At 36.3% G+C, this 14,871-nt stretch overlaps 3 protein-coding genes and 1 pseudogene across 16 annotated transcripts in view; all 4 read left to right on the forward strand.

Annotated features, from left to right (window-relative positions):
- FAM135A (family with sequence similarity 135 member A) overlaps positions 1–14,871 on the forward strand; it is a 134,340-nt gene that overhangs the window by 86,319 nt on the left and 33,150 nt on the right. For 8 of the 14 annotated variants that reach the window (XM_050789692.1, XM_050789696.1, XM_050789695.1 and 5 more), the window contains 3 exons: positions 9,633–9,706; positions 11,082–11,236; positions 11,451–13,803. In XM_050789692.1, the coding sequence (XP_050645649.1) occupies positions 9,633–9,706; positions 11,082–11,236; positions 11,451–13,803 (2,582 nt within the window). The remainder of the gene's footprint in view (positions 1–9,632; positions 9,707–11,081; positions 11,237–11,450; positions 13,804–14,871) is intronic. The other 6 variants (XM_050789699.1, XM_050789700.1, XM_050789701.1 and 3 more) reach the window with 3 other exon arrangements.
- The window catches only part of SDHAF4 (succinate dehydrogenase complex assembly factor 4), a 170,897-nt gene that overhangs the window by 85,712 nt on the left and 70,314 nt on the right, over positions 1–14,871 (forward strand). The gene's annotated exons all lie outside the window — the stretch shown is intronic.
- SMAP1 (small ArfGAP 1) overlaps positions 1–14,871 on the forward strand; it is a 428,466-nt gene that overhangs the window by 83,191 nt on the left and 330,404 nt on the right. The window lies entirely within an intron of this gene.
- LOC126954044 (uncharacterized) lies at positions 404–458 on the forward strand (annotated as a pseudogene).

Raw genomic sequence — 14,871 nt, forward strand, 5'->3', positions numbered from 1 at the left:
TTGGAATTATAGATCTTACATTTAGGACCATGGGTCATCTTGAATTAATTTTTTAATTTGGTATGAGGTGTACGGGTCAAGATTCTTTTTCTTTTTTTTTTTTTTCTGTTCAGGTTTTTGGCATCATTTATTGAAAAGATTTTTCTTTCTCTATTGAATTGCCTTAAAATCTCTGTTGAAAATCAATTGACTAATAAGCATGAGTCTATTTCTTCACCTTTTTTCCTGTTCCATTGGCCTGTTGTGCATCTCTATGTTAATAAATACCATGCTAACTTTATTGTTGTAATATTATACTAAGACTTGCAGCCAGGTAATGGCCTAAGTCCTCCAAGGTTTTCTTCTTTTTTGAGATTGTTTTGGCTATTCTAGATCTCTTGCAATTCTATATAAATTTTAAATCAAGTGTTAACAGCTCTTTTAGAATTCGTCTTGCTGGCTTTTATTGGAAAACCTTTCCTCCAAAGAAAATTTTAAATCATGTCAGTTTCTCTATTTTTTTTAATCCTCTTGGAATTTCAGTTTACATTAAGTAAAATCTATAGATCAATTTAGGGACAATTACCTCTTTAACCATATTGATTCAGACAATTTGTGAGCATGATATAGCTTTCTATTTAGCTCCCCGTTTATTTAGACCTTCAATTTCTCTAAAATCTGCTTTTGTAGTTTTTATGCCTTAAGTTTACTCATAAGCATTTTATATTATCTGATACTATTATAAATGGTTTTAAAATTTTATTTTCCAAATAGATGCTACTAGGATATAGAAGTATAATTGATTTTTGCATATTGACCTTTTACTGTATTGCTTTGCTAAATTTTTTAGGTAGAGTATTCTATAAATCTCAGTCAGCTCAAGTTGGTCGATAGCATTGTTTAACCTTGGATTGACAGATTCCCCCCTCTGTTTGAGTACTTTAAAAAGTACCATTATCTTCTGGCCTCTGTAGTCTGATTAAACTTTGTAGTTTATACTATTGTTTATACTATCTTTGTAGTTTATACTATTATTTATACTCAGTTATTTATACTATTTTTCCCCTCTGGCTGCCTTTAGGATTTTTCACCTTGTCTTTGTTTTCCAGCAGTTTGACTATGATATGCCTTGTTGGAGTTTTGTTGTTTTTGTTGTTTGGTTTTTTGTATTTATCTTGCTTAGGATTTGCTGACATCCTTGGGACTCTAGGTTATTTTTACCAGTTTTAAAGAAATTTGCTATTATATCTTCAGATATATTTTCTGCCCCATTTCTTTCCCTCTCTTCTCCCTCTGGTACTCTAACTATATGTATGTTATATCATTTTGATACTCTTGTTTTTCAGCAGTTTATCATCTATGCTCTTCAGACGGAATAATTTCTGTTATTCTGTCTTCAAATTAACTCTTTTCTGTAGCAACTAATCTGCCCTTAATCTCATCTAGTAAAATTTCATTTCAGATATTATGTATTTAACTTCTTAAATTTCCATTTGGTTGTCTTCATGTGTAATAGTTCCATTTTTATGCGGAGAAGCCCTGTCTGTTTACTGTTTATGATCAGCTTCTTTCAGTCACTGGGCAATTTATAATCATTGTTTAAAAGTGCTTGCTTAGAATTCTAGTTTCTGATCCAGCATGTAAGAGCTTTGGAAGTTGTTACTCCCATCCTAACCAGAAGAAAACTGAACGAACTGAAAAATCAACAACTCTTCTTAGATTTATCAGAGAATTAAGGTCACAGGCAAATTCCTGTCCCCAAAATTGGTGAGTCAGATAGCCAGTTACAGAGAATTCCATCTTAATAGAACAAAAACACGGCCGGGCGCGGTGGCTCAAGCCTGTAATCCCAGCACTTTGGGAGGCCGAGACGGGCGGATCACGAGGTCGGGAGATCGAGACCATCCTGGCTAACACGGTGAAACCCCGTCTCTACTAAAAAAATACAAAAAACTAGCCGGGCGAGGTGGCGGGCGCCTGTAGTCCCAGCTACTCGGGAGGCTGAGGCAGGAGAATGGCGGGAACCCGGGAGGCGGAGCTTGCAGTGAGCTGAGATCCGGCCACTGCACTCCAGCCTGGGAGACAGAGCGAGACTCCGTCTCAAAAAAAAAAAAAAAAAAAAAGAACAAAAACCCATGAACAGAAATCACCACTGTAGCCAGTCCTGCAATAGGAAAACTTATAATTGATGAATTCTTGGAGACTCAGTATGGACAGATGAGTTAAAAACTCCTGGCAGGGGTGAAGGGGGTTCTTAGGGGATCCCATACTTTCATGATTTTCACTTCCAAGAGCCCTCCCAGGTTCTTTCAATGAAAATTGCAGAAAAGCCCCTCATACTTCCAGATGGTGGGGAGGGAATGTAGCCATTTTGAAATACATCCAGATCATTCTGTCCTTAACAAAATGTGCTTCAGTAGAAACTATCTTACCAGAGCCTCACTGACCTGGGGGGAAGAGAAATATCCAACTCTAGCCTTCTATATGGGGGAAATAAAATATCCATTATTATATGTTATTAGAGAATTACAAATTAAAACAAGATAACCACTGTATACCTGTAAAAATGGCTATAATCCAAAACACTGACAACAGCAAATGTTGGCAAGATGTGGAGCAACAGGAACTCCCATTCATTCCTGGTAGGAACACAAAATAGGATGGCCACTTTGGAAGACACTTTGGTAGTTTCTTACAAAACTGAACATATTCTTATCATATAATCCAGCTATCACACCCCTTGGTGTTTACCCAAATGAATTGAAAATTTATGTCCACAGAAAAACCTCCACATAAAGCAGCTTTATTCATAATTGTCAAAACTTGGAAGCAACCATGATGTCCTTCAATAGGTAACTGGATAAACAAACTGTTGTCCATTCATACAATGGAATGTTATTTAGCAATAAAAAGAAATGATCAGTGAAGTGGTGAAAAGACACAGAGGAACCTCGAAAGCATAATGCAGGCTGAAAGAAGCCAGCTTGAAAAATCTACATATACTGTATGATTTCAACTATACGACATTCTGGAAAAAGAAAAACTATGGTGACAGCAAAAAGATCTGCGTTGTCGGGGCTCTGGGGGACAGGGAGGGACAGGTAGGTAGAGCACAGGGGATTTGGGGGGCAGTAAAAATATTCTGTATGAAACTGTAATGGTATATACATGTCATTATATATTTTTCAAACCCCATGTACCACACCAAGAGTGAACCTTAATGTAAATAATGGACTTTAATAATGATATATTAATATTGGTTCATCTGTTGAAACAAATGTACCATAGTAACACAAGATGTAAATAACAGAGAAAGCTGGATGGGTGGTGGGGGGAGGAAGGGCAATATGGAAACTCTTCATACTTTCTGATCAGTTTTTCTGTAAACCTAAAACTGCTGTAAAAAAAAAAATAAAGTAACTTTTTAAAAAATTGCCTACTTATTCAGACATCTCAATTATCTTGGTGTCTGTCTATTGGCTGATTTTATCTCTTGATTGCACATTATATTTTCCTGATGCTTCGCCTGTCTAGTGCTTGTTCCTCAGTGCTTGAAAAACTTGCTTCATGTATTTTAACCAATTTTACAGTTGTTTTCAGAAGGAAGAGGGTAAGTTCTACTCTCGTGGTCTCAGTTGACATTAAAATAGAAGTTTTCAGCCCCGGCTGTACATTTGAATTACCTGGGGAACTTTAAAAAAAGATCAGTGCTGAATGAGGTCCAGACCTAGGAAACTTTTTAAAAAGTTCTCCAAGTGATTAACGGGGTTAGGGTATTCCCTGAAGAACTACGCTAGAAACAGTGGGAGCTGAAATTTGGCCTATCCTCCTTGGAGTCCAGTTGCATCTGCCTGTGGAAGGAGCATGTTTTTGAAATTTATGCTTTAAAGCTGCTATATGGATTAGCAGGATCCTAGATTCTAATGTGTACCCATTACCCCCCAGTAAGGAAACCAGAGTGTCAGTGAATTCTTGTTAGCTTTTATTGAGATTTTAATATCATAAAATAGTATTCTCAACAGCATTGGTGAAACTTATATTCTAGTAGAGGGAAAAAGTTAGGAATAGCTTGTATAGCCATTCTTTTCCGCTTAAAGAACCTCTTTACAATGATGCGTTACTTACTCAAAACATTATGAAGTTTGCATTTTTAAGAAGAGATATTTATTGCTTAAACTACTTGATCTGATATTCTTTGAGTATAACTATGTGAATGTGTATTTTCTAAATAAAGTAAAAGTACTTTCTGGGAACATATTGCTTATTTATGGTATATAATTTGATACTTTTATATTTTGCAAGGTTTAGGCAGACTTCCAGTTTGACTATAAGCATAAACAAAATATTTTATCGCTTTTATGTGTATATATACAAATCATGTCTAGCACTTTCAGTAAATAAATCTGTCTAAGTGGGGGGTGGTAGCCCACGCCAATAATGCTAACATTTTGGGGGCTGAGGTGGGTGGATCACTTGAGCCCAGGAGTTCAAGACCAGCCTAGGCAAGATGGGGAAACCCCATCTCTATGAAAAGTACAAGTATTAGCCAGGCATGGTGGCATGCACATCATTTTCTTTCTTTTTTTCTTTTTTTTTTTGAAATGGAGTTTCACTCTTGTCACCCAGGCTAGAGTACAATGACACAATCTTGGCTCACTCTAACCTCTGCCCCCCCAACTGGTTCAAGCGATTCTCCTGCCTCAGCCTCTCAAGTAGCTGGGATTACAGGCACCTGTCACCATGCCCAACTAATTTTTGTATTTTTGGTAGAGACAGGATTTGACCATGTTGGTCAGGCTAGTCTCTTAACTCCTCCCCTCAGGTGATCCACCTGCCTCGGCCTCCCAAAGTGGTGGGATTACAAGCATGAGCCCCGGTGCCCAGCCAGTAGTGTGATCTTTAATGGGTAATTTTTTTTCTTTAAATATTCTAACCATAATCTTTGATGTTACTATTGGAATTGTTTTGAAGCACCACAGTAGTGTCAATATATGACAGTGAGCTTAATACATGTTGTGTTCGTTCTGACTGTTTCACCAACTGGCATTCCCTTCATCTCTCTTCCTCTACTTGGGTCTCCACAGCAATATTTAAATTAGGTCTGTTAATATGCAATGATCTCTAAGTGTTCAAGTGAGAGGAAAAGTTGCAAGTTTCTCAGTTTAAATCAAAAGCTCGAGATGATTAAGCTTAGGGAGGAAGGCATGTTGAAAGCCAAGATAGACTGCAAGCTAGGTCTCTTGCACTAAACAGTTGGCCAACTTGTGAATGCAAAGGAAAAGTTATTGAAGGAAATTGAAATGCTTCTCTAATTGAATGATAAGAAAGTGAAACAGTCTTAGTAGTGATGTGGGAAAGGGTTGAGTGGTCTGGATAGAAGATCAACCCAGCCACAACAATGCCTTAAGCCAAAGCCTAATCCAGAGCGGGGTCCTAACTCTTTTCAATTCTATGAAGGCTGAGAGGTAAGGAAGCTACAGAAGACAAATTTGAAACTAGCAGAGATTGGTTGTTGAGGTTTAAGGCAAGAAGTCTCCATAACATAAAAGTGTGAGGTAAGGCAGCAGGTTCTGATGGAAAAGCTACAGCACGTTCTCCAGAAGATGAAGGTGGCTGCACTAAACAAAAGATTTTCAATGGATATAAAACAGCCTAGTAGAAGAAAATGCCATCTAGGGCTTTCATAGCTGGAAAAGTGAAGTCAGTGCATGACTTTAAAGGGCAGGCTGGCTCTCTTGTTAGGAGCTAATGTAACCGGTTCCTTGAGGTTGAAACCAATACTCATTTACCATTCCTAAATTCTAGAACCCTTGAGAATTATGCTGAATCTATTCTGCTGTATTAACAACAAGGCCTGGCTTACACCACATCTGTTTACAGCATGGTTTACTAAATATTTTAAGCCCACTGTTGAGACCTACAGTTCAGGAATAAGAAGATTCCTTTCAAAATATTATTGCTCATTAATATTGCACCTACTCAGCCAAGATCTCTCATGGAGATATACAAGGAGATTAATGATGTTTCCATGCAGACTAACACAACGATCTATTCTTCAGCCCATGTGATCCATGAGTCATTTTGACTTTCAAGCCTTATTACTTAAATACATTTTGTAAGGCGATGGCTGCCCTAGATGGTGATTCCTCTGGTGGATCTGGGCAAAAGGAAAACTTCTGGAAAAAAATCACCATTATAGATGCCATTAAGAACATTCATGATGCAAGGAAGGAGGTCAAAATATCAACAGGAACAGAAGTTTGGAAGAGGTTGATTCTAACCCTCATAGGTAACTGTGAGGGGGTCAAGACGAATGGAGAAAAATAACTGCAGATGTGGTGGAAATAGCAAGAGAACTAGAATTAGAAGTGGAGCCTGAAGATGTGACTGAATGGCTGCAATCTCATAATCAAACTTGAATAGATGAAGAGTTGCTTCTTATGGGTGAACAGAGAAAGTGGTTTCTTGAAATAGAATCTACTGGTGAAGATGCTGTGAACATTGTTGAAATGACAACAAAAGATTTGGAATATTACACAAACTTAGTTGAAAAAGCAGTGGCAGGGTTCAAGAGGATTGACTCAATTTTGAAGTTCTACTCTGGGTAAAATGCTGTTAAACTGCATCACATGCTAGAGAGAAATCTTTTGTGAAAGGGAGAGTCAATTGATGCAGCAAACTTCACTGTTGTAATTTAAGAAATTGCCATAGCCACCACAACCACCCTGATGAGCAGCTATCAATATCAAAGCAAGACCACCCAGCAGCAAAACCAGTCAAAGGCTCAGATGATCATTAGCATTTTTAACAATAAAATATTTTTAAAGTATACACATTGGCTTTTTTAAAAAAGGTATAATGCTGTTACACACTTAATAGACGACAGTATAGCGTAAACATAACTTTTATACACACTGGGAAACTGAAAAAATTCATGTGACTTGCTTTATTGCAATATTCACCTTATTGTGGTGGTCTGGACCCTAACCCATAATATCTCCAAGGTATGCCTATACCAAACATACTTTAGCCCTTTGATAATGATTTAGTTGTCATGAATTTTATTTAATGTGCTCAACTTTAATATACTGGTATTCCATGTTATTAAAAATGCCAGGATATTGGAATATCCATTAAAAAATCTCAAGTATTAATTTTTTGTTTATTTTGTGTGATCTTTTAGAGGGGAATTCTAGGCTTTTTTTTTTTTTAAGGACGGATATTTTTTCACCACGTTCTCATTTCTTGTAACTGCCTGTGTACTTACCGCTAATTCTTCATTTTTCTTTGTCTAATTTGCTCTTTTAATGTGGTGTGGATTGGGAAAGCAAATAACTGAAACCAAGTGCAGTTGTATCAGCTAGTAAGTATAAATCAGCTTTGTAATGAAACAATTGTATGGTATTTTGCTATGAGTTAGTGCAAGGACGTAAAAAACATTTGCACAGTAAACATTTGCAAGGTGCTTATTTTTTTCAAGGTAGCATAGGTATTAGATAATCTATCAGATATAAACCCTGCACTCAAAATTAGAAACTAATCTGAATGCACATGTATAGAATTGTAATATAAATACTGTTAGCAATTTGAACAGCATTATTATAGTGAACACAGATACAGGAGTATTTAACTGTGAAGCATTAACAAATACTTATTTTGAATGCTTGACTGTTTTCTTCCTCCTAGCTTTTGAATAATTGATGTTGCCAAATGAGTTTCTTTTTTAATTGGGCACACAAAATTCATTTTTTATAAACATAAAAAATGCATGCCAAAATACATGCATATACAAAGCAGAAATATATATATTCCCCGTATTTGAAGTTTAAATTTGTAAATTTAAAATTTTTTTCTATGTCAAACTTTTGCCTGAAAATAAGCTGTATTGCCATCAGGTGGCAGTCATACCTTAGTTATGGCCACACACTACAGTTAATACCCTTACTTGTAATAGCTACAGCATGATAATTATGCTGAGAGTGAATTTAGAAAGAACTGCATTTGGGTGCATACAGGAAAGGAAAGATTTCTGATAACAAGGAGTCTTAATTTAGAAAGGAAAAGATAAGTGGTTTGGAGTACAAGATTTGGAGTTTCTCAAATCTTTGAATCACAGGTTTATCGCCTACTAGCTATGTTATCTTGGCCAAATAATTAACCTGTTTGTGTCTTTGTTTCCTCACCTATTAAATGAAGATAATATCATCTAGCATTTTTGTTTTTTCTTCATCATTCAATTTGACATTGAGTTTTTATGTAGTTTAATTCAAAGAATGAGAATAAAGTTTTCAGTATAGAGACTATGAGGTAGAGTACTGTCAAGAAATGATCGTTATTGTGGGACTTAAAGAAGGTAGAGAGAGAAGGAAAAGCAGCTAGCGCCAGTTTCTTAGGTCCAGCTGCAACTGCAGGAATCCAGATAACTTAAAGATGTGTTTTTTTTCATGCTTTATAGCCCCAAAGGAAATCATCTTAATAGCCAGACAGGCTGTTATTTACTCTCATCTTTCCTTTAATGTTGGAGAGGAAAGAGAAATATTTGGACCACATATGAAAGTAAAGATACAGAACGCATCCTTCTCATTGATATCTTCTTTCCCCACTTCCCTCATTGACTTGTTTGTCTGAAGACCCAGGTTTATCTGCTTAGGGAAGCAAGTTTAGTAAGTCAGAAATTCATCTGGCCAGATATCGATGATAAGTAAAATAGGTCTCTGATTTGTTGGACATTTAAAACCAAAGAATCCTAGATCTTACTTTGTTTAGAAAATAATTGTAGATGTAATATAATTTCTCCTCTCTGTACTGTCCAAATAAGACATCTTTTCCAGCTCCTAACTGTTGCCTAATTTTGCTGCAGTAGCTGACAAAGCTTTCCTTTCATAATTGAAAATGAAAGGGTTAAAATACAAATACAATGGAAGAAATGTTCAGCTAGATTCGACATGTATTTACCAAGTACTTGATTCTGTAATATGCCAAGCTGCATGTTTTGGGGGGATGCAAAGGTCATCAAAATATAACCTTTTTTTTTTTTTTTTTTTTTTTTTTTGAGACGGAGTTTCACTCTTGTCGCCCAGCCTAGAGTGCAGTGGCGCCATCTCGGCTCACTGCAACCCCTGCCTCCTGGGTTCAAGTGATTCTCCTGCCTCAGCCTCCCGAGTAGCTGGGATTACAGGCTCCTGCCACCATGCCCCACTAAGTTTTGTGTTTTTAGTAGAGACGGGGTTTCACCGTGTTGGCCAGGCTGGTCTCGAACTCTTGACCTCAGGTAATCCATCCGCCTCAGCCTCCCAAACTGCTGGGATTACAAGTGTGAGCCACCACGCCTGGCCCACAGCTTCTATTCTAAAGAACATTACACTTCAGGAGGGGACACAATTCATGTATATAATTATTTTAAGAAACAAGGTGGTAAAGGCTATGGTGGTAATCATAATAGCTTGTATTTATATATGCTTTCCAGATTTATTTTATTTCATGCAGTACAAAAATACATTGCTTTGGCAACACTGAAGAGGGAGAAGGGAAGTTTAATTCTGACAGGTGATTATGGAGGGCCTAATGGAGGCTGTTTCTCTCCTGACCATAAGATGCCGGATTGACTTTTTAAATATCTCACATTGTTAATATTCTCTTTTGGAATTTTTTAGGTACGCAGATTTTCTGAGGCATTCTTTTGTTTTGAGCATCCAAGAGAAGCTGCCATTGCATACCAGGAACTTCAGTGAGTAGTATAAATCCAAAATTAAAATGATTTTATTTCCTTTTACATAAGATACCTGTCTCAGAATTTATCAGTGACAGAATATACAGTATTAATATAAGAAATTAAGAGAATTTGAATTTCAGAAATCCCATCTTTAATCAAAGTAGGTTTCATCTTATGAGTTACTTCACAAAAGTCCCATACTTTACATATAAAGAAGCATAATGCACTGTATTCCTCCTTCCCTTTTTATCAGATCTACCATAATCTTGGTAGTCTCTTACAGCTTTGGCTCTAGCCTTCCATTTGGCCATATTCTGTCTGTATTTTCACAGGTCATAATTTCTTATGTTCATCCTTTTTTATTACAGATTTTCATAGATATTGTCTTCTGTAATTGTAAATGATTTACAATTAAAATATCCAGAACAAATGCCTTCTGTCTCTCCTACTGAGTAGATTTAGTCCTAGTTTCCTTTGGCATTAAAGAATATTTAGAGGACGTTATGCTGAGCAAAAAAAGCTAGACATTAAAAATTGAATACTGTATGATACTACTTATATGAAGTTATAGAATAGGCAAAACTAAGATGAAAAAAAGACAGGACAGTGGTTTTCTTGGCATTGACTTGGGCTGGATTGGGAAGACATGAGGGAACCATCTGAGTAGATGGAAATGTTCTGTATCATATATCCATTTGTCAAAATCATACAGCTAAGATTTATATTTTAATGCATATAAATTATACCACAAAAAAAATCCTATAAATAATAATAGAGTATCAAGGTAGGTAGTGAGTGCTGATAAAAAGGGCACATGTTAATTGTTGAAGTTCAGAGGTATGTATGTGGGGTATTTTATACTATTTTTTGATTTGTTTGAAATTTTCCATAAGACAGGGTTTTCTGTTTTAATTGTTTTGTATTAGAAAATTATACATCTTGTTTTAAATAGCTGTTAATTTTATTTGTCAATATATGTTAAGTAGAAACAGTAGAAATGAAACGCGTCTTTCTCCCAGCACTAGCATCAAATAATTACTAGGCAGTTAAGCTTTTGGTATTTCTCTTATATGTGATTTGCAGCAGATTAAGAAGTTGAGACATTAAGCATGGAAACTCACTTTGAAATAAGAAAGTATAGAAGAATATAATGGAACTTACGTAAATAATTAGCAGTCTGTAATTTAATAAGTCAATAATTTATTGCCAACAAACCATCATTTTCATTTTACCAGTTTTTATCGCTGACCAAGCAGCTCTTTCATAAGAAGATTATGTCTTACAGATGGGGGATAGGAATGGAGGAGGGAAGGGGAAAGGGTAGAGTCTATAAAGGAGAGTTGGGTATAATTTCTTAAAATTACAATCTGACTTAAGAAATATTTTTCAGTGCTCAGAGTCATCTACAGATGTGCACCGCTATCAAAAATACTTCCTTCTGCAGTTCTCTTCCACCCTTACCTATTGAATGTAGTGAATTAGATGGAGATCTCAATTCATTACCTATAATCTTTGAAGATAGGTATTTAGATTCAGTTACTGAAGGTAAGTGTAATCTAACTAAAATATACAAGCTATGTGTATAGTTTTCAGTATATTCTTCCTAATATACATAAAATCATTCCCTAATATGGAATAATTTTTTCCCTCTCTGGTTTTATTTATGTTTGAGGATATTAGAAAGTTATAGTTAGAAAAAGAATCATATGAGTTTTCACACTTTGTTTTAAACCTGAATCTTTTTTTCTTTGGATAAAAGACTTAGATGCACCCTGGATGGGAATTCAGAATCTTCAGAGATCAGAGTCCAGTAAAATGGATAAATATGAGACTGAAGAAAGCTCTGTAGCAGGAGTTTCTAGCCCAGAGTTGAAAGTCAGACCTGCTGGTGCCTCCAGTATTTGGTATACAGAAGGTGAAAAGCAGCTAACAAAATCTCTAAAAGGAAAGAATGAAGAATCAAATAAATCCAAGGTTAAGGTTACTAAGCTTATGAAAACAATGAAATCTGAAAACACAAAAAAATTAATAAAACAGAACTCTAAGGATTCTGTGGTTTTGGTAGGCTACAAATGTTTGAAAAGTACAGCATCAAATGATCTCACTAAATGCTTTGAAGGCAATCCTTCACATAGTCAGAAGGAAGGTCTGGATCCCACAATATGTGGATATAATTTTGACCCAAAGACCTACATGAGACAGACAAGTCAAAAGGAAGCTAGCTGTTTGCCAACTAATACAGAGAGAACTGAACAAAAGTCTCCAGATATTGAAAATATGCAACCAGACCAGTTTGATCCTTTGAACTCTGGCAACCTAAATCTTTGTGCAAATTTGTCCATTTCAGGTAAACTTGATATCTCCCAGGACGATAGTGAAATTATACAAATGGAACACAATCTGGCATCCAGAAGGTCATCAGACGATTGCCATGATCATCAAACATCTCCATCTTTGGGAGTTAGAACAATTGAAATAAAGCCCAGTAATAAAGATCCTTTCAGTGAAGAGAAAATAACTGTCAAACTAGGACCTTGGACAGAGCTTCGACAAGAAGAAATACTTGTGGATAATTTACTACCCAACTTTGAGTCAGAATCGAATGGTAAATCTAAATCTATAGAAATAACATTTGAAAAGGAAGCTTTGCAAGAAGCAAAGTGTCTTTCTATTGGAGAATCATTAACTAAATTAAGAAGTAATCTACCTGCCCCTTCTACAAAAGAATATCATGTTGTAGTAAGTGGAGATACAATTAAGTTACCAGATATTAATGCTGCATATGCCTCATCTAGATTTTCAGATTCAGGTGTTGAAAGTGAACCAAGTTCTTTTGCGACACATCCAAACACTGATTTAGTCTTTGAAACTGTGCAAGGGCAAGGTCCTTACAATAGTGAAAGATTATTTCCTCAGCTTTTGATGAAACCTGATTATAATGTAAAATTTTCATTAGGAAATCATTGTACTGAGAGTACAAGTGCTATAAGTGAAATACAGTCATCTTTGACATCCATAAACTCTCTACCTTCTGATGATGAACTGTCACCTGATGAAAATTCTAAGAAATCTGTTGTACCTGAATGCCATCTAAATGATAGCAAAACTGTATTAAATCTAGGAACGACTGATTTGCCAAAATGTGATGATACTAAAAAGTCAAGTATCATTTTGCAACAGCAGAGTGTTGTGTTTTCAGGGAACTTGGACAATGAAACTGTAGCAATACATTCCTTAAATTCAAGCATTAAAGACCCTTTACAATTTGTTTTTTCAGATGAAGATACTTCCAGTGATGTGAAAAGTAGTTGCAGCTCCAAACCTAACTTGGATACTATGTGTAAAGGCTTCCAGAGTCCTGATAAATCTAATAACTCTACAGGGACAGCAATTACATTAAATTCAAAACTGATTTGTTTAGGCACTCCTTGTGTCATTTCAGGTTCCATTTCTACTAATACAGATGTTAGTGAAGATAGAACTATGAAAAAAAGTAGTGATGTATTAAATTTCAAACAAATGTATTCAGAAATCCATACAGTTGAAAGTGAAACTCATCTGGGTACAAGTGATCCTTTTTCAGCCAGTACTGATATAGTAAAGCAAGGGCTTGTGGAAAATTATTTTGGTTCTCAAAGCAGTACGGATATTTCTGACACATGTGCTGTCAGCTACAGCAATGCACTTAGCCCTCAGAAGGAAACTTCTGAAAAAGAAATTAGTAATCTTCAACAGGAACAGGGTAAAGAGGATGAGGAGGAAGAGCAGGATCAACAAATGGTTCAAAATGGGTACTATGAAGAAACAGATTATTCAGCTTTGGATGGAAGAATAAATGCTCACTATACAAGCAGAGATGAACTAATGGAAGAAAGACTTACAAAATCCGAAAAAATAAACAGTGACTATCTGAGAGATGGTATAAATATGCCTACTGTCTGTACTTCTGGTTGTTTGTCCTTCCCATCTGCACCACGAGAGTCTCCTTGTAATGTTAAATATTCTTCCAAAAGTAAATTTGATGCCATTACAAAGCAGCCAAGCAGTACTTCTTACAACTTCACTTCTTCAATTTCTTGGTATGAAAGTTCACCAAAACCTCAAATACAAGCGTAAGTAATGAAACATAATAGTATCTGCTGCTAAATATATGTGTATGTGTGTGTGTGTGTGTGTATGTGTATATATATGTATATATGTATAATCATAGATAGTGCTAAAGGATTGAGTGTCGGCCCGGCGCGGTGGCTCAAGCCTGTAATCCCAGCACTTTGGGAGGCCGAGATGGGTGGATCACGAGGTCAGGAGATGGAGACCATCCTGGCTAACACGGTGAAACCCCGTCTCTACTAAAAAATACAAAAAGCTAGCCGGGCGAGTTGGCGGGCGCCTGTAGTCCCAGCTACTCGGGAGGCTGAGGCAGGAGAATGGCATAAACCCAGGAGGCGGAGCTTGCAGTGAGCTGAGATCTGGCCACTGCACTCCAGCCTGGGCAACACAGCCAGACTCCGTCTCAAAAAAAAAAAAAAAAAAAAAAAAAAAAGGATTGAGTGTCTATTTTGTTGTCTGGTTTCTGTAATACAAAAAGTGCCTATTTGGTGACTCTCCGAAATGGAGAAATGAACATAATATACCCTTGGCCAGAAAGACCTATAGTTCCCGAATGATTGTGCTGTTCTGCTGTTTTATAGACTAGACATCCCTGATACAGATTCTCCAGTGGTAGTTTTGTGTTAGAAGTATGGAATAATTGAGGTCAAAACCCTTTTTTCATCAGTCCCTCATTTCTTCTCCATTAACTTCCAGACAGAAGCCAAGTTTTATGAGTTTATCTAGGAAATAAGGACAATATTAGTTAAATGAGTAACAGGGTAATGGAAACTTCTTAAACTTACCAGATGCTGATTGCCTTCAGCTAAGTCAGTGGTTTCCAAAATTGAGATTTCATGTACCAGTAAAATATCCAGAAAAATCTGGGGATGATACAGGTTTACCAGTGAGTACTGGTTCTTAAAATATTCTTCTGCCTCAGCCAGATTGAGTCATAATATTTGGGGTAAGAGGTCTGAGCATGTATATATAGAAAGAGATTTTTAAAGTTCTCAGATTATTCTGATTTATACACAAAAATTAAGATACATAGAGTCTAAAGCTAGTGAAACCACTGAGGTTAACAATGA

Source organism: Macaca thibetana, chromosome 4 (assembly GCF_024542745.1).
Source record: "Macaca thibetana thibetana isolate TM-01 chromosome 4, ASM2454274v1, whole genome shotgun sequence".
Classification (NCBI taxonomy): Eukaryota; Metazoa; Chordata; class Mammalia; order Primates; family Cercopithecidae; genus Macaca; species Macaca thibetana.